Genomic DNA, 18,858 nt, shown 5'->3' with positions numbered 1-18,858 from the left:
CGCCGCTTACTCCACATCATTCTATGTAAACACTGCTGGTCTCACACCCCCAGCCAGGCGTTTTCCTCAGGCCTAACGCAGCCACATCCGTTCCGGATAAATCCTGCCAGAACGAACACATTCTCCTGATCTCTCAACCACCACACCTACCGATAAGAATTAGCTATTACACGTGTACCGCACGATCTGCACACATATCCGGTGCACACACGCACCTTTTGACTCTCCCTACTCTCTCTACTGATCTGAACTTCGGTTCCCAAGGGCGTTCAACCTACCAGCGCCTTCAGACCATACCAATGGTATATAAGGCGCTATATAAGTGCAAAATAACAATAACAATGTAAAAAACAGGGAATGTGGAGGGAGGTAACAACGGGCACATTACAAGTGTCCCGTTGTTACCTCCCTCTTCCCCTCACGGGACCCGGAAAAGACGTCTGGTTTTACCAGACGTCTGATCCGGGTCCCATAAAGGGAACCTCGTAATCAGCCCTGGCGGAATGAAGGGCGCCGGTCCCGTACCGGCCACCTTCATTCCGTCAGCGCCAGGGTCGTTATGAGGCCCTATGTCTTTAATGAGTTTGAAATAAATTGAAAACATTTTTAGATATTTCCCCTTTTTGGTTTTGGGCAAGTTATTTAATAAATCTAAAATTGGGACATCTCGCAAGTCTTTGATGGTGCTCTATCCTTAAAGAATCTGAGTTTGAGAAACGGGATAATTACCTTCTGTCTGCTCTAGATACATGTTTTCTGACCCTCGAAGGTTCTCCCCCATGTAAAAAACAGGGTCTTCCCATTCTTTGATATACTTTCAGTGATATACGACATGTAATACAAGTTGTGCAATAAACAATGATAGATATGCAGATTCTTTGTCACAAACTTCCAGCTCATTGCTATTCATGATGTTGAAAACATTTGATTAGTGACTTAAAGCAACTTTATCTTTTTGCATGTCAAGCTAGTAGACTGTAAAGCCCCATTTCTATTGTCTATTAATAAGGAGACGCGTCTCCTTTCTATTGTTATTAGTTGTGGGCAGTAGCCCATCTGCTGACTAGGCAGGGACTCCGCCTGTGTGCCAGTTCACGCCTAATTAGTAAAGTGTTGACATCGCCACAATTGGGCTCTGTGTTTCATTGCTTCCGACTCCATTGGTATGCTGTGATTTGAATACATGGTGCACTTCAACATAGACATCATGGATATAAACACATCTTTAAATGGGCGCTTTTGTTGCTCACTTTAACTATCACAGAAATGCAAGTTAACTAGTGCTTTGCTAGCTCTTTGAGTTGGAAATGACCATCATGCATATGAAAGGGTCTGCCACTGATAAAAAGAAATGTGTTTGCAACCTGAGCACTGAAACGCCTGGAGAACCAAGGACACTGGGTGTGTCTCCCTCACAGTGTGACTTGGGAAACTGGTACTGCTTGCATGTCCAGCCTCAGGCGATTCTATATTTGAACGAAGAGAAAGAAAACGCGCCAAGGACACGTTTCTTGAGTCTTTGAACTAAAGGTAGCTCTGTAAAAAGCACAGCCTACCAATGATTTATATTACACTTCCATCTCTGTTCTCCAGTCCTGACTCATCGCAGTAGACAATCAATATGCCTCCCAATCATCTCCCAGTGACATGCCTTACCCAAGATGGGAACATATAGGAAGTGTTCAGGCCCTGAACTTTAGGGGCGGGATAATTGGTAGATCTTTGTGAACCTGAATTCGGTGTATTGTGTTAGCTACTTTATTCAGTTGGGGGTGCTGTGCGCCCTTCAACCTATTAGGATCCTGAGGATGGTGATGCTTTGAGAACTGTACGTTGTCAACCAATAGCATAGCTCTCAACCATTTGTGTTGCAAAGGCGGGTGAAATCACCCGATTTTGTTTTTGGCGGGTGAGACGCCCATTGGAATGAATGGGAGTGCAGGAGGCTTGGCGGGTGAGTCAGCCCTTTACAAGGCGGGTGACACCCGCCAAAAGCGTGTGAGTTGAGAGCTATGCCAATAGGTTAATAAAAGCATTCCTATTCAATAAATCACGACATCTACCATGTAGGTGTGCCCAAACGCGTGCAGGCATGTTAACAACATGCTGCAAAGCCGCAAAACAGGACTCAGCGTGTATTACAGTAAAATCCGTAGCATGTTATGCCCTGGAGACTAAGTGTGCGGTTGCTGTACATTGGTATGACTATCGTCACCGTGTTGCGGGGAGGAGGGGACTGGTTTGGGGTAAATGACAGGTCAGACACTCCCTCAGACACAGACACAAAGCGTCGCCGCGACACAGGTGAAGAGAAGGGGCGGGCCCCAGACCGGTTCTTCAAACGTTGACTGGCTATTAATCAGTCCTATTCTTTGCAATAGCCAACCCAAGAGGCGAAGGAGGAACGTGAAGGGTGCGTACAGTCAGGCAGAGAAGGGTGGAGTTCGCCGTACCCCCAACAAAGAAACGTACATGAAATCTTCGGCTTCAATTGGAGGAGGTGTACATCAGTCAGCTCTAAAGGGGTGGGGTGTCATTGAGTGACGTAAACCTTCTCCAATCCACTACAGGGCTCGAGGCGTGGTCTACTTTTCTTGTGGTACTGTTTAAAAATGCAACGCAAATACAAAAATCATACTTTTAATTGCAGTTTGTCCCTGGGAGCTTTAAGCGTGTACTGGAAATGATTTTCAGGGAATATGAAATATAGCCGGAAAGCATCTTAACGCACCGTCCCACATCAGGCACCAACAACGACTGGAGTTGCCCTGACTTCCGCGTCACTTCTTCGAATCCATAGCCACCAATAGACTCTAAGCTTGGTGCCCGGGGCGGCCAGCGATTGGCTGCTGGTGGGCGTGCCCGTGGATCGAGCGCCGCCCTGTGTGTAGCCCGGTGCCTCTCTGCTGTATCCGCGCTGAGAGCTTCTGTCCCCGGTCGACTCCTGCATGCCTTTCCCCTGAACCGAACCGAGGCGATGCCGTGCGCTTGCCCCGGGCTGTTCGTGCTGTGCGCAGCGCTCAGGAAGGTGTCCGACAGAAGACTCCGCGACCCGGGCAGCAGCGCAGAGTGGTGATCATCTGAGATGGAGGCGGGGGCGGCCAAAGCGGCCAGCGGCCAGGGGAGTAGCACCGGGAGAGAGCCAGGCGAGGAGGCCGGCTGGTGCGGTCCTGCCTCCAGACTGGAGCCGCCGCCGCCCGCCGAGGAGCCACAGCTGTACAGACTGGAAGACTTGGACACGCTAGCTACCGTGGGTGAGTCCGCAGCTTACAGACCCCAAGTCGCAAACTGTCTACTCCCACGTGCAATGCCTCAGACACCCGCCGTCCCAAAGTAGAGCAGCCCCGGTGGGGCGAATTCCCAGGCACTGTCCTGCGGTTTGTGCAAGCACCTAAAGTGTCCGTCATGCCTGTCATAACATCACGAGTGGGAGGTACTGCGCTCCCATTGTAGTTTCACCTACAAAGTGTGAACAGAACTGCCGTGTTAGGCGAATTCGTATAAGTGAGACCACACACTGGGGCTTTATTATTTGAAATGACTAAATTGGAATAAAACACATGATCCCAATGATTTGGACAAGCAAAGGCCTGGACAAGTGCCATCCGTGTGGCATAGTGTCACTCTGGTCGCCTGATATCTTGAATACGTTCCTTAGAACAATAGTCATTGTCAGTCACCGCGTCTGTGTAATCTGGCTGTTTTTTTGATTGCACGATGCGGTTCGTTTTGCACGTTGGCTTGGGTGCTGGCGAGTGTGTCCAGCATCCGTGCCACCTCTTTCGGGCTGGGGAGTAGAGTAACATCATCGGACCCCTGAGTCATGGCCTTGGGATGTGACCACTGGAAGTGCAACCCTTGTTAAGGCCCGGCTGGTGGCATGTTTGAGTTCGCCAACTATCAGTTTGTCATTTGACAGCAGGGCATCCCAGGTCTTCATGTTGCAGTCTCTACCTCTCCTGTCCCCTCCCAGGCCCTCTGCACTGCACTGGCCTCTCACTTCATCTCTAAAACGCAGGACATCCTGTCCTCGCTCTCCTCCTTTCACCTCCCTCCCTCCCTACCCGGCCCTTCCTCTGGCCCTTCTGCGGTCACCCCTCCTCCCTCTTTCTCTGCCTTTCCACTTTCTCTGCTGACGAGGTTTCCAGACAAGTCCGATCAATGAAAGTCTCGTCTAAACAGGTTCACCCCTGTTCCTCCAAAACTATCAAGGACCACATGGACTCCCTGGCTCCTGCCCTGGCTGACTTCTGCAATCACTCCTTCGCCTTTGGAGTCTTCCCTTCCCCCCTCAAGCACTCCCTTGTGCACCCTCTTCTCAAGAAACCCTCCTCCGACCCCTCCTGCCCGGCTAACTATCGCCCTATCTCCATCACTCCCTTCCTGGGCAAGCTCCTGGAGAAACTGGCCATCTCCCAGCTTAACCTCCATTCTGAATCTGTTGGTAGTCTTCATGACCATCAATCTGGCTTCAGAGCTGCCAGAAGCACGGAAACTGCTCTCCTGAACATCCGTGAAGACCTGCTCTTGAACCTCGATTCCAACTCTCCGTGTGTTCTCATTCTGCTCGATCTCTCCTCTGCCTTTGACACTGTCAACCATGCCATCCTGCTCAACCGTCTCCGGGAAAACCTGGGTATCACTGGTCAGGCTCTGGCGTGGCTGACCTCTTTCCTTTCAAATCGACCCTCCCAGGTCCAACTGGGGTCCTTCCTCTCCGACATCTTTTTCTCCACCTGTGGTGTCCCCCAGGGATCTAATCTCTCTCCCTGGCTGTTCAACCAGTATCTGGCACTCCTTGCCCACCGCATCGCCGCTCTCTGCCCTAATTTCCAGTGCTATGCGGACGATACCCAGCTCATTTTCAGGCTACCCTCAGCCTCCCCCTCTCCTTCCCTCATCTCTGACTGTCTGTCTGCTATCCAAGAATGGTGTGCCGCCAATGACCTCTGCCTTAATGCCAGTAAGACTGAGATTCTACTCATCGGTACTCCCACTCCCTCCTTCCCTGCAGCTCTCTGGCCTGCCTCCCTTGGCCCCCTCCCTGCTCCTACCGGCAAGGCAAAAAACCTTGGGGTCATCTTCGACTCCACACTCTCCTTCTCTCCTCATATTTCTGACGTCGCCAAGAGGTCACACTACCAGCTGCATCTCCTCAGAGGTATTCTTCCCTTCCTCTCCTTCCCCCAGAAGCTCACTGTCTCCCGAGCCCTGGTTCTCTCGAAGCTGGACTACTGTAACAGCCTCTATCTTAACCTGCCTGCCTCCACTCTCCGCCCTCTGCAACTCATCCAGAACAGAACTGCGAGACTTGTCCTTGGCCTCAAGCCCAGGGACCATATCTCTCCAGGACTGAAATCTCTACACTGGCTCCCAGTGGCTGCGAGGATAAAGTTCAAAACCCTCTGCATTGTCCACAAGGCCTTCTGGGGCCTGGGTCCTAAATACCTTCAACTCTCTCTTCCCAAATATCTTCCTTCCCGAGCCCTTCGCTCATCCGCCTCCAATTCCCTCAGGGTTAGCCGCTTCTCGAAGCATCGAGCCGGGGGTAGATCTCTCTCCGCGGCAGGGGCCTCCCTCTGGAACAGCCTTCCTGCCTCCCTGAAACTTGAGGAGAACCATCTCCGGTTCCGGAAGCACCTCAAAACCTTCCTCTTTGCTTCTGCTTTCTCTCTCCCTCTCCCCTGCTGAACAGCTAATAAATTCTTCACTGAAACTGCACTGATCCTGCAACTGGACCACTCTAAACGGCCTCGGTCCTGGGCCCAGCCACACTCCACTTGCACTGATGCCCTGGAACCCCTTTGCACTGCGGGACTGTCTCTGTATCCCTACAGCCCCCCCCCCTTCCCCAGCACTTGCTCTGCACTTACCTCGCACTTGCCACCAGCTGGCCCTATTTATTTATTTATTACTTTACGCCACTTAACTTGTACTGCACTTCCCCCCCCTCCCCTTGCACTTTTCCCCCTCCCCCACGCCTGCACTTGCGCGATCTGAATGACACCTGGCCTAGTAGGATCGTTGTCCGTCTCCCCTTGTCCCTCCCCTCCCTGCCTCGTCGCGCCTTGAAACACATGTGTATAGGCGCGTTACAAATACCATATCATATCATAATTAAAGGACCCGTTGTGACCTCAAAGCACATTTCAATTCGCTGTCACTCCCTTCAGTAAGAAACCCATGTGAATGATTCACCAGTGCAGGAGTCTGTATAGTATAAAATACTCATCTGCATATAAAACGATTCATATTAAAGGTGATTGCGAGTCGGAGTAAGCATATGCAATTATTCATATGAAAGGTGATTGAGAGTCGGTGTAAGCATGCTTAAGGGGTGGGAGAGGTTGAGTACTAAAACCTACACTGAAGTATTAATTGTCGCTCGCTTTGCTGCCTTCCTCTCAAAAGTACTAGCCCCCAGCATCCTTCTGTACACAAGATTTAGGTATTGCCATGTAATCCATTTCTAAAAGCTCTAGGAATCTGACTTGTTTGGCACCGAATAGAGGTGTGTGTGTGCCTGCGTCTGGCTCTGTTCTGTGTATTGTAGTAGCGCCTTTTACCATTTATTATAGTCTCAATGCCCTTGTGGTGGGAACGCCTTCAGTGACAGAAGTCCAGAGTGTTGGAGATCATGGAGTAGGATTAGAATGCGTGTGTGCATTTGGCCACGATAAGGATTTGCAGGGCTGGCCAGGCTCAGTTAGAATGCGACCCACGAGGTGTTGGTTGGATTGGTGCAATGCAAGGAAGCTGAAAGAGCTTTGCCAGAAGGTGAATTGCTGGATGGACTTTTTCAATTGTGTTGGTTGTGGCTTTGTTTGCAGCCGTGGGGTGCTAGGATTTGTCTACCAAGGTTGCTGGTCTGTTTAGATTTTTTTGTATAGAATTCGCTCTAACTCTGCAAAGAGGAGAATGTACCAGTAATCAGTACATATTTCTTATTATGGGTATGCAGACAACTGAACGGACCAACGAATTCATGGGCCCTGCTCCACTAAAAAATGTGGTTGCCTGCTCGAAATTTCTGTGCATCCAAATATTGCCTCCATAAGTATCCGCACCAACAAACTACCTCCCAACACCAACAAACTACCTCCCAAGATGAGTGGCTCAAGCTGGAGTAGAGTAGGACATTTTATCTTTTCAAGCTGTCAGTATAACTTGCGTGGCCCAGTGTAAGGAGTAGTTGTTGAGTAATAGGACTTTGTGCATCTTAAAATACCTTTCTGAGTTATGAGCCGCTAAACCTGGCTATGAAGGCATGTTAAAAATGGGGTGTCCTTGGAAAACTGCAAAATGGGTTGGGGAACCTGTGGAGGAAAGTCTATTGGTGCTTGTTTCAGCATGTGGGACTCAGAAGGATCAATGTGTTACAGTGTTGAATAAAAGCTGAAGGGTCGAAATGTAAAATTACATGGAAGCTGGAAGTAGCCCCTGAGTGCCAGGGTTTTCCTGGAGTTAATCATCGCAACCTAGGAGCTATTTAAGTTCATTCTCATAAACGCGCTCTCCAAACGGTTTGATTAATGGATAACTTAAAAGATGAGCAGAGCAAGATGGATGTCTTTAATTCCCTATATTCACTTTACCATACAGTCTTAGTCACTTTTACTTCTCCCTACCTTTTAATTTTCCTGTCTTTTACCCCCCCCCCCTAGAATTCCCTTTGTCATTACAGCGGGAGACATGCCCTACTCACCCACCACCCCCTCTGTATTCTGTCACCTCTTGGCTCCAACCTTTACTTAACCTTAATCCCATGCATTGTCCCCTTCACAATGTGAAGATGCAGAAGAAGTAAAGGCACAAAGAAGTGTATGTATAACAAAGTACATTTCTAGCGAAGTGAAGGTAGGGGAAGTTTTCTAGGCAAAGTAACGCGGGGTAGTGATTAAAAGTAATGCACAGTTTGCTTGCTTGATTGGCAGCCTTTGCTGGTTTTACATGCTCTGGGTGACGCCTTCCGTGTTGACCTGTTGCTCTGTTTTTTTTTTTTTTTTCTTCCCTGTCGTTGGGGCTTTCTGGAAAGGGAGCAGGTGCGGTTGCTTTCTGATTTTCTTACTTGCTCTTCTCAGAGACCGCTCCCCGTGGAGGAGGCTCGAGTGCTCTGGGGTAAACACCATCCCAAAGCCCCATTTCCAATGTAAACAAGCCAAGCATCAGCATCAAGCAGCACTCAAAAACGTATCGGCTGACTAGGTACAGACTGTCCAGAGTTCCTCCCCTTACATCACTGGCACTGTGTGAAGTGCTTACGATTCAAGCTCTGATTTAAATACGAATTGACAAGGAGGAGTTGTGTTCTCTGCAGAAATATTTTCAATCGGAGGTTAATCATATTCGACGGCTTCAGTAATTCTGTGTCAGAAACTTAGTTCCCCGAAATGATGCATACAGCTCAACTAAACAAAAGCATAAACGTGGGGTGTGACCAATAATCTATATCGCGTCCGTTCGGTTATGAGACTGCTTTTAAACAAGCAGGCCCTAATTTGCCATCGCCTTTACCCTTTCGTGCTGTGTTGTATCTGCCTCACTGTGCCGTAATGCAGCAGGGCTCTGTTTTATGCTGAGTCAAACAGTTGTTCAGCCCTAGCACTCTGGCATGTTTTCAATTTCTTAATTTCTATGAGCCCGGCCCCGTATTGAATAACTGCAGTCGTCACTCGTAGTTTGGTGCGACAATGCGGATATCTGTCTCGGAAAAACGTAACCCATCTGCATAGTGAATTTTAACGAAATGCTGATTTGAATGGCTATTGGAAAGTCTTTTGCTCTTAGCTGCATGTGGGCTGAAAGGATGCAACACCAGGTAATATTGCCATGTTAGGTTTGTGTATTTGGTAGCATGTGCCCTTAATCAATGCCTTGCTCTGGAATATGTTCTTCTTTACCAAGAAACTGTAGCAGCTTCCTGTATGGCATCCTGTGAAGGAGATATTTATATAGCGCCGTCTATCTGCCTTTGTTGGCGCTTTAACTTGTCAGCGAGTTCCACGGTACATTTAATTACAAGGTTGTTACTTGATTGGTTCGTTATTGCTTGCAAATGTTTCTTTTTGTCAGTGAAGACTTATTGTATTTGGCAGTTTTATGAGTTGTGTGTTGGATGATATGTGATTGTTGGCATGAACCAAATTTGGCATTGGATGTATTCAACTATTAATGGGAATGCTGTGCTAAGTGATGCGAGCAACGTGTATAGACTCAACTAACCCTAGATCAACTGTTTGCAGTTGAGGACTCTGCAATATAATGCTTAACATTACATGCATATTTGATACGTTGTACATGTTTATTGCCATGGTGCGATGAATGTACATGTTGGACAGAACATGGCAGTGCAGGAAAATGAGATTACGTGATACCGTGCATTTAATATTGCATGGGATTGACAACTCGACATCACTAGTTCTGTAACATTATATTTGGCAGTTTTGAGTGTTGGTAGGTAGGGTGCAGTGATCTATTATGCCAGTGATCATGTGAGGGCTGCAATGGGCCACATTTGACGTGGCACTCATCCAGCTAATATGGAGATTGGGGATTGTACAAATAACTACTTATCAGGTTATGGCAAGCTACACTTCTGTATGCTTGACTGCATGGTAGGACCATTCCATCATAGCACACATACTTGGAAAGCTGGTGTGTGCAACCAGGATATTGTTCACTCTTTTCTGTGTTAACATTTTGGCAAATGCATGGCCAGGTTCCAGAGCCTGCGGGTACACTATAGAAAAGGCCCTAACCAATACTGTCATTGTGAGAATATACATGCATGTCCCTCTCTGAGATAATCGTCAAATAAGACTGCCTCTAGGTGCTGATACAGTCCTGATCCTGTAAGTGTTTGCAGTGGCGTGCTATTATTTTATCATCATATGCTAACCACCTGTTTTAATTCAACCTGTTTGTTTTAGAGATCTTCCACAGAGCTCGGTCATTCGTGTTTACATACCAGTATACAAAATATGCTGTTTGTTAATTGGCCTTACTTGGGAATGGCTGATGGAGTAAAGGCAGAAGAATAAACTCACCCCCGCCCCCCCAAAAAACAATGGAGCTTGGCGAAGGCCACCTTTTATCCTAAACTTGCAACTTCTGAATATGTTCTTTGGAAGTGGGAAATGACCATGCAGGTGTGTTTTTGTGAATAATAGGCAATGGCGAATTTTGCAAATGATTTAGTGATTTGGTTTTAAAACAAAATTTATAGTCGTGTCTGTATACAAAAAGTTGAATACCTTTGTTGCAACCTAGAAAAATACTTTTCTGTATATAAAAATGTGCATTGTGTACACTTTGAGATTGAGGTAATAAGAAATGCAATGCAAAGTGCTTCAAGGTAAGAAAACACTGTGGGTAATTTATATTACTAGTATAAAATTGGAAACACTGTGGCCTGGCTGACCTCTTTCCTCTCTGATCGACCCTCCCAGGTCCTCCTCGGGTCCTTCCTTTCATCTAACTCCCTTTCTACTTGTGGTGTTCCCCAGGGGCCTAACCTCTCACCCTGGCTTTTCAACCAATACCTGGCAACTCTCGCTCACTGCACTGCAATTTTATGCTCCAACTTTCAGTGCAATGCTGATGACACTCAAGTCATTTTCAGGCTTCCCTCTGCCACCTCTTCTCCTTCTCTCATCTCGGACTGCCTATCTGCCATTCAGGATTGGTGTGCTGCCAACAATCTCTGCCTGAATACCAGCAAGACAGAGATCCTCCTCATCGCACACCTTCTCCCTCCTTTCCCATCACTTTCTGGTCGGCCTCCCTTGGGCCTCCTCCTACCCCCACCTGCGAGGCTAAGAAACTCAGGGTCATCTTTGACTCCACGCTCTCCTTCTGTGCCCACATCTCTGATGTCTCTAAAAAGTCAAAACTTCTACTGCATCTCCTCAGAGGTATTCTGCCTTGCCTCTCCTTCCCCCAGAAGCCCACTGTCTCTCGAGCCCTGGTTCTCTCTAGGTTGGATTATTGCAACAGTCTTTTTCTAAATCTTCCTGCTGCTACACACCACCCATTGCAACTTATCCATAACAGGGCTGCTAGACTTGTCCTTGGCCTCAAGCCCTGGGATCGTATCTCTCCACCCCTGAAATCTCTCCATTGGCTCCCAGTGGCTGCAAGGATTAAATTCAAAACCATTTGCATTGTCCACGAGGCTTTCTGGGGCCTGGGTCCAAAATGCCTTCAGCTGTCCCTCCGTAAATACCCCCCCTCCCCGAGCTCTTCTCTCCTCCACCTCTAACTCCCTGAGGTTCAGTCATTTTTCAAAGAAATGAGCTGGGGGTAGATCTGTCTTCAGCTGGGGCCTCCCTCTGGAACAGCCTACCTGACTCTCAGGCCCAGGTACCTGCTCACCCTGCCACCTACCTACACTGCCTCCTTCCTGGCTACCCCTTGCACTGGGGTCTGTATCATTTCTGTTATCCTACAGCCCACCTCACCCGTTATTGTTTTTCTGCACTTACCAGACACACTCTGCTTTCAACCTAGCACTTGCCGCTTGCTGGCTGCACTACCCCTGTTTGCTGCTTTTTATTATTTATGCATGTTTCATTTCTTTTATTTTTATTTCCTTTTGTCCAGCACTTTCCACCTCTTCCCCCTTCCCTTGGACTTTTCCTTTTCCCCCTCTCCCATTCACCTGCATGGTCTCAATGTCAGCGGGCCTTGTAAGATCATTGTATTGTTCTCCCTTGTTCCCCTCCCTTGCCTCATCGCGCTCTGAAGCACTTGTGTACAAACACGATACAAATAAAATATCATATCATAAGAGTGGATATTCTTCCCCATCTGTGTGTACTGAGCTCTTCTCCCATGTCTAAGCCATGTACTAAATTTTAAGTACTACCAACTGTAATAGTCTCAAGAATTTAGCTCAGATTGATGAAGGGCTGAGTCACATGCATCAGAATTCAAACGTCTGATGTGCATGACAAACACACATTTCTGCAGCAGGTGCTCGGCATAGAGAGCTATAATGAAGGCAACCAACATGTTGTACCATGTTACTCTGGTGCCAAAGCTTTCCCGGAATATGACATAGCACTTTTATTTTCCTGGTCTCTTGGTTGCAAAGAGTAACGTAGCATCCTGTGACGTCTAGTTCTGAGATGGGGCAGAGCACACCATGTACACTTGCCCACAAGCCATCGGCTAGTGATATTGGAGAGTAAGAAATGGTGTGCACTGTGTATGTTTTGAATTGAGGTGGCTGGCAACATGGCTTGCAAAATCTACTGGCCCTCTTGAATTGGCGAGGAAAATATATGACGGATGAGTACCATTTGCATGCAACCTGACCTTGCTGGTGAGTATGAGGATGTTTGAAACTTTTATTTGACATTCCTGCAACCTTTGTTTGCAGTAAATGGTAAATCAATATTTTGCTGTGCATGACTGCCTTTGGGTGGCAGCATTTAACCATATATGAAGTGTGCTTATGGTGACGCGTACCATTTTACAGAAAGTCTTGCAGCAAGGGTGAATCTCTTGGGTCGGGTATGTAAACTAAGGAACTCGCCCAGCAGGTCTAGTGGGATTTTTTGGGGGATTTGCAAGGACTGCGCTGGAACTGGATTTTGTCCCACCTGGAGAGGGGTTGTCGGGGAGCTCTCTTCATGACAGTGTAATATGTTTGCTACGCAAATTCAACCCGTTTCTTTGAAACTATCTTTTTTGATAGCCGAGTATCTGCCTGACAGTGCATGGTCCCAAAGCTCTCTCGTGGTAAATTGTGCTTAATCTCACTATAGGAAGTCAAATGGAGATGATATCAGGCGATATGATTGGTGCAGCAGGTGTCTAGACTGTTGTGTATCCTATAGATCAGTGGCTAGATATTAAAACGTGCTGTTGATGCCCACAGTTTCTATTGCACAGGCAGAGACCAGTGATGAGATACACTTTGAACTCATCATAACAAGTTGCTTAGTGCTTCTATCCGAAGGAATAGACATGAAGGGTAACATGTGTAGGCTTTTTTAATTTGGACTGGTTCCCTTAAAAGTACCTTCACTTCTGCAGGATCATTGTTGTATTAATGAACTTGTAATTACTTGTAACTAATGTTATTTTGATTTGATGCAAATGGTCTTGTATAGCATCCACGCTGGGTGTGGCTTTGTAAGAAAAAGGGGGAAGTTAATTAGTGGGCCCGGCAGATTCGAAACCTGTGTTGTGAATGGGTGTCGACCAGGAGTACCCAGTTCCTTTGTACCAATTGTCTTTCTGTGGGTTTGGCAGAGAATCTTGGCAGTATGTTATCCATAGGGAAGAGCCCAAGATCTGATTGACTACAGCATTTTGGATCTGTTAAGCAGCTGATGTGAGAGAGTGTAATGGGGCCAAAGATGAGAGCTCTGTCGTGTTTCATTTAGGGTTGATGTGTAAAGGGCTAGGTCTATGACAGCTGTCTGTGGGGGACAGGGTTTGTCTGTGTAGTATAACGTGGTAGGAGAGCTTAGAGGGAAATTGGTTAGTCAGGCGAAGAGTGAAAGGATCTGTCATCACTTCAGGGTTTATTATTTTCTGAAGCCCAAAATTCAGATAAAAAAAAATGTATTTCTTTACACTCATTTGCGGTGTGTCTCTGTATATACAATATAACAGAGAGAGACCCCCGCAAGCTCCCCATCTCCATATTCCACCGCATTTATGATCACCCTAACCCACGCCCCACATATAAATTCAGTATTTTCGCCACTCCTAATACTGGCCTTTTCCTGACCAGTCCCGTTTCATTAGCTCACGTTACACACACATAGGGTTCGAAATAGCTGGGAGCTATTTAGCTCCTGCTACTAGCTCAGGAGAGCCTGGTTAACTTGATAGCAACAGCTACCAGGAGCTTCTTTTGCGTCATGTCGTAAACTGTTCCCATACAAACAAGCCTATATGGCATTAACTTTGTGTATAAAGAACCATTGGAGACATTTAGAAAACGTATAAAGCATAATGGATTTGCAACAAATGGACAAAATGTAAGTTCATCTCGAGTAAGTTAGATTTGCAGCACGCTATCTGCTAACTCCTGGTTCCTTGGGGTTAGCTACTGCCTACTAGGTGATGGCTGATACACAGCAGCTAGTTTTAGCTCCTGCTCAGGAAATCTAAATTTCGATCCCTGCGCGCACGCACAGTATCCTATGTATAACAAAACAAGCATCTGGGAGTTAGGAGATGAGAGAAAGTCGCAGTCTGGGATGCTTAGGATTATAAGCACTTTTGGTTCAAAAAAGGGATGCCTGAAGTTTAAAAATCAAGATAGCCCATTTTACTCTTCTTGGTATGTTGGTTGGAAGGCTGACATTCTTCAAACCTCACTCTAACATGTGTAACAAGTGTGTGGAAGCCCTGCTACTGAGAATGAATATGGTCCAAGTAACCTGTTCTATGAAATTTCTTCCACTCAGAAGGGTCTACAACCCCATTTTGCTCACTGACCTGTCACAAAGCAGAAATGCCCATGTGCATATCAGTCTGGTCCCACCCACGGGTAGTCCAGCACCAAAATGCTAGGCAATTTTCTTCTGAAAAAGAGTGCCACCAGCAACTCCAGACACGTGTTTCAGTCTTATTGGGCCGCCTCAATGAGGTGAAGCTGAGTCTCTAAGGCACAGTGAGCAAGGGCCCCATATCTGGATTATCCTGCGTTACTTAGTATGAAGGCTGAATTTTTACGTATTTTACACGTGTGGGAAGCACCTCTACTGAGAGCGAACATTGTTCAAATAACCTGTTCTGTGGAATTTCTTCCACTTGGCAGGGTCTGTCTACAACCACTCTTAACTTAGCCAGGTGCTGTGCTCAGTGGCTTGCTTGGAACTTTTTCCAGCTGAGAGCAGATCTTGTGGGGGCAGGGGATTTTGGGGGGGCAGAGGGGAGGTAATGGAGGCTTTTGTCCAGTAGCCAGAATCCATGATTCTCTGAGGTCTAGCCTGCATCTCCCTCAAGCCCTAAACTCTTCTCACACATCTAAAATCAAATGAAATCCCTTCCCTCACATCGTGTACACACATCCTCAATGGCCAAAGCTCACCAGATTTTGCTGCGCACAGGACTTCGCTATGGAGAGTGATGCTGTAATCCTGCACGGGGGTCGGGGGGGTTTTGGCGATGAATTTAGGAGCACAAAAGATAAAAGGCAGAGTGTGGATTCCTCAAAAGTGCAGCACCTAAACCTAAAAGAGGGGTGCAGCAGCAGATGCTAATAAGCAGTTTTCTGGCAGTCAGAGTTTTCGAGGGGGGGGGTGTCAGAATGGACTTTGCAGTAATACTAGCCAGACAGTGGCTGTAAGGGATTAGGAAAAGCATATTGTATGTATGTTTTATACAAGGGCTGAAAATGTGCACGCAGCAGTAGACATTGGCTAGTGATAATTGACTTCTAGCAAGTAAGAAATGGTCTGCTGTCTAAGTGTAGATTGGAGGGGTCCAGTAACTTTGTTTGTGCTGGCTAGTAGCTTGCAACTTGAAATTTGAATCTCTGGATATTTGGTGCTCGAATACCAACACATTGGACACTTGGCTATTCCTCAAGTTATTTACTGTCGAACACCCTTGTCATAAGGTATCAGCACAAGTTAAAATGGCAGTCTCTGGCGTCACGTTGTGGAGATTCTTGTTGTAATGACCAAGAAAGCCCTGCCTCCCATTCCAACTTAACAAAAGGGCTGATGTCTGGATGGTTTAGAATTAATCTTAACCTCTGCCATTGCTCTGGTCAGCACTTTTGTCCAACCTGTGTGCAAAATGTGGCTTATGGAGGGGTAACACTAGGGAGCCAGCCCTATATACAATGGTCATTGTTGGGCCACATAATGTTCACTTGCTACTAGATACTTGAAAGTGTTATTTCAGACTTGTCACTAAGAAATTGTGTGCTGTGTGCACGTGGAAAATTGGCATTCACGTCCGTGCACAAGTTACTTTTTTGCACAAAAGGGGAACGTGGTGAAACCACAACTATTGCGCCAATCCATTCTACAGTATTTATAAACTCAATTCGGTTGTTTATGCTAAAATTAGTGTGTGATTTATGTATTTCAACTCGTTGCAACTGCCATGTGTGGAGGTTATTCGCCTAATACCCAAATATATACGACAGCATATTCCACATGGCTGGTCTTGCACAGAGAAAAAAAACTATTTCTTCAAGAATTGTATACCTGAGTCTTTCTATATAGAATCCTATTAATATTGTTTACAACATTTGAAATCTGTTGCTGCGTTCAGTTATTCTGTACAGTAGAGCCACCACATGCTCATGAAAGGCTTTCTCAAAGCTCTGTTACTCCAGTATATTGCAGTAAGTGTTGTGACCTAAGCCCTAGTCTGAATGAGCTGAGTGTGTGAGTGTAGCAGTGTGTTGTAATGTGCATCTGAAGGGAGGTGGTGACATCACTTTTACATGAAATGTTGTGATGTCAGAGTGAGTGGAGTATTGGGGATGTTATGCTCTGAAGCCTGGGTTCTAAGATTTACAGTTGAGATCTAGCTGGCAAGGAGGGACATGCCGATGTTGTTCCTGGCAAATAACTTATAATAAACCTACAAATAACTTACCGGCTGGTCCGGGTGTTCTTCAGGTACCAAGATATTACACTGGCGACGAGGATGGGATCCTGTCGAGGAGGGGACAGTGCAGAGCCAGGAAACCTCGCTCTCCTATGAGTTCATGTCCCACCTGGAAAGTGTCAGCAGATTTGGTCGGGTCTTGACTGGGCTCGCTCCAGATAACCCTTCAGCAGGCCGGGTGGTGCTGATATGAGGAATTGGGTCGGCACACAAGTCGGTGTGCAGAGATGAGGAGGGGACACCTGGTCGTGTGTCCCAGCGGAGGGGCCCTCAGCGGGCTGACGGTTTGTCCCCTGCACAGAGCGCATCTGGCTTGAACTAGGCTCAAGGAAGCGTCTACCAGGCCGCGTTGAATTGAGGAGCAGACAGCGATGAGCCTGGCCGGAACGCGCAATAGCCCCTCCTGTCTTGCCTGGTGGAGGAGTGCATATTGAAGAGAGGTGGCATGTGTAGGAGTGCCAGCAGGCTGGTGGCGCTGGCTGCGGCGATTTCGTTCGTTCGTGGGCTCCTGGACATAGGGAGCGTTGAAGAGGCTGACTGCTGACTCATTCTGGTGCCCTGTGTGCTGGCACTGTGAGGCGGGTGACGGGTGCCCTGTGGAGCTGGTGACAGGGGCCTGGGACCATGGAGGGTGCCAGTCCTGTCGCGGCGCGGCGCCACGTCAGCCAGCGTGTTGTGCCTGCATTAAAGGCAACAATGTTTCCTCCATGCTCCCCGTCTGCGGAGTGATGACGTCGGGGAGTCATGACTGTGCGTTCCAGCGTCAGAAGCTGGAACGCAGAATAAGATTTCGGAGGAGAGGAGTTTTCAACCGGCACCTATGGGTCGTACGCGGAAGTGCAGTTCTGGGGGAGACGTAACATTGCGTCTAGGACCAGGACTTGGAGGGCATTCCATGATTCTGTTGATGACGTTGCGGAGTATGCTGCGTCCGAGCGTGTGAAGAGGACATATGAAGGTGTCGGGCGGACGTTGAAGCCCCTCAATCTTGTCTGCTGCTGCGTTGGAAGCGGAGCAGTGGGGGGAGTTAAGTTACCTTATGGCAGCGGATTGGCAGGTGTCAGATGGGCATTGAAGTCTCTCATCTGTATCCGCTGCCGGAAGCTGATCTGTGGAAGAAGCGAGTTTCGTCTGGTAGCAGCGCCGCGCGAGTTGGACTACTTGTTGCTGCGAAGAACATTAAGAAGCAGCAGTCATGTCAGGCCGGTTTGTAAGCGGTCTTGTGTTGACGTAGTGGCCTGTTTTATGTTTGTTTTCTGTAGTGCCAGTATGGGTGTGTATGTTTATGTAGTGGCCATGATGTTTTCCATTGTTAAATGCATTTTTTTTCTTCCTTGCTTAACCTGTTTCTTTTTGCAGGTGTGTTTAGTGGGGATTTTGGACTCGTGGTTTGCGGGTGCATTTGAAATTGTACCTATGTTTTTGATTAGTACATTAGAACTAACATGTACTTTTCCTTACAGGTGAGGCCTATTGGTCTTTGACCTGGACTCGCGGGTGGGGTGAACTAAGGGGTTGGTTCCCATAAGTCTTGCGAGTGTGTGACTTGGGGTGGGGGGTGGTTGAGTAGTGTAATTTCCGTCACTCTGAGAAATCTAAACAGAGACTTTTAACTCTAGCGATGATATTGGCTTTTGTCGTCAATGTGCCTGTTTTCAATGTGATGGCTGTGAGTGTGGGTGTAGTGTGCGAGTATGGCGCAAGGGTGTGGAGTACTGCGTCTATGCACGTGGTGAGAGTAGGTGTTGCTGCAAAGGCAGCCGGACTGGACCAGGTGTCCGTAGTGGTAGCGTATGTGATGCTGCAATTCGCAGTTTGGCTGGACCAGGGATCCTGCGGTGTAGTGTGGGAAGGCTGCGGTGTAGCAGTTTGGCTAGGACTAGGGGTCCTCGGTGGTGGTGTGTTGCATGGTGCAGTTTGGCAAGGACTAGGGGTCCAAGGTGTGTGTGTGGGAGTACTGCATTTATGCAGTTGGCTGGACTTGGCGTCCTGTGGTGATGTGTGGGAAGGCTGGACCAGGGGCCCTAGGTTTATGATCTACTTGTATTGTGTTGGTTTAAGGTGGGTGTTTTTGCGCAATCCTGTAGGATTGAGTTTTCTTAGGTGTTCTCATCGTGTTGTGTTGGGGTGCCCTGTGGGGGTGCTGTTGTGGACTGATCTTGGGATGGTGTGCTTGTTGCTTTTGAGCTGGGTTCGTGCCCGGGGGTGGCAGCCCTGGTGCCCTGGGATGTAGGCTAGGGCGGAAGGTTGTTTGTGCACGGATGG

The 18,858-nt window shown here is 47.6% G+C and overlaps 1 protein-coding gene across 1 annotated transcript in view; it reads left to right on the top strand.

The window, feature by feature from the left end:
- The first annotated feature begins 2,868 nt into the window (after window positions 1–2,868).
- The window catches only part of PRKX (protein kinase cAMP-dependent X-linked catalytic subunit), a 545,345-nt gene continuing 529,355 nt past the window's right edge, over window positions 2,869–18,858 (top strand). The window contains exon 1 of the mRNA XM_069640599.1: window positions 2,869–3,254. Coding sequence (XP_069496700.1) covers window positions 3,086–3,254 — 169 coding nt within the window. The 5' untranslated portion in view covers window positions 2,869–3,085. The remainder of the gene's footprint in view (window positions 3,255–18,858) is intronic.

Source organism: Ambystoma mexicanum, chromosome 7q, assembly GCF_040938575.1.
Source record: "Ambystoma mexicanum isolate Mex_15411 chromosome 7q, UKY_AmexF1_1, whole genome shotgun sequence".
Taxonomy (NCBI): Eukaryota; Metazoa; Chordata; class Amphibia; order Caudata; family Ambystomatidae; genus Ambystoma; species Ambystoma mexicanum.
The sequence above is the reverse complement of the archived record's forward strand: the minus strand, read 5'-3'. Positions and strand labels throughout refer to the sequence as shown.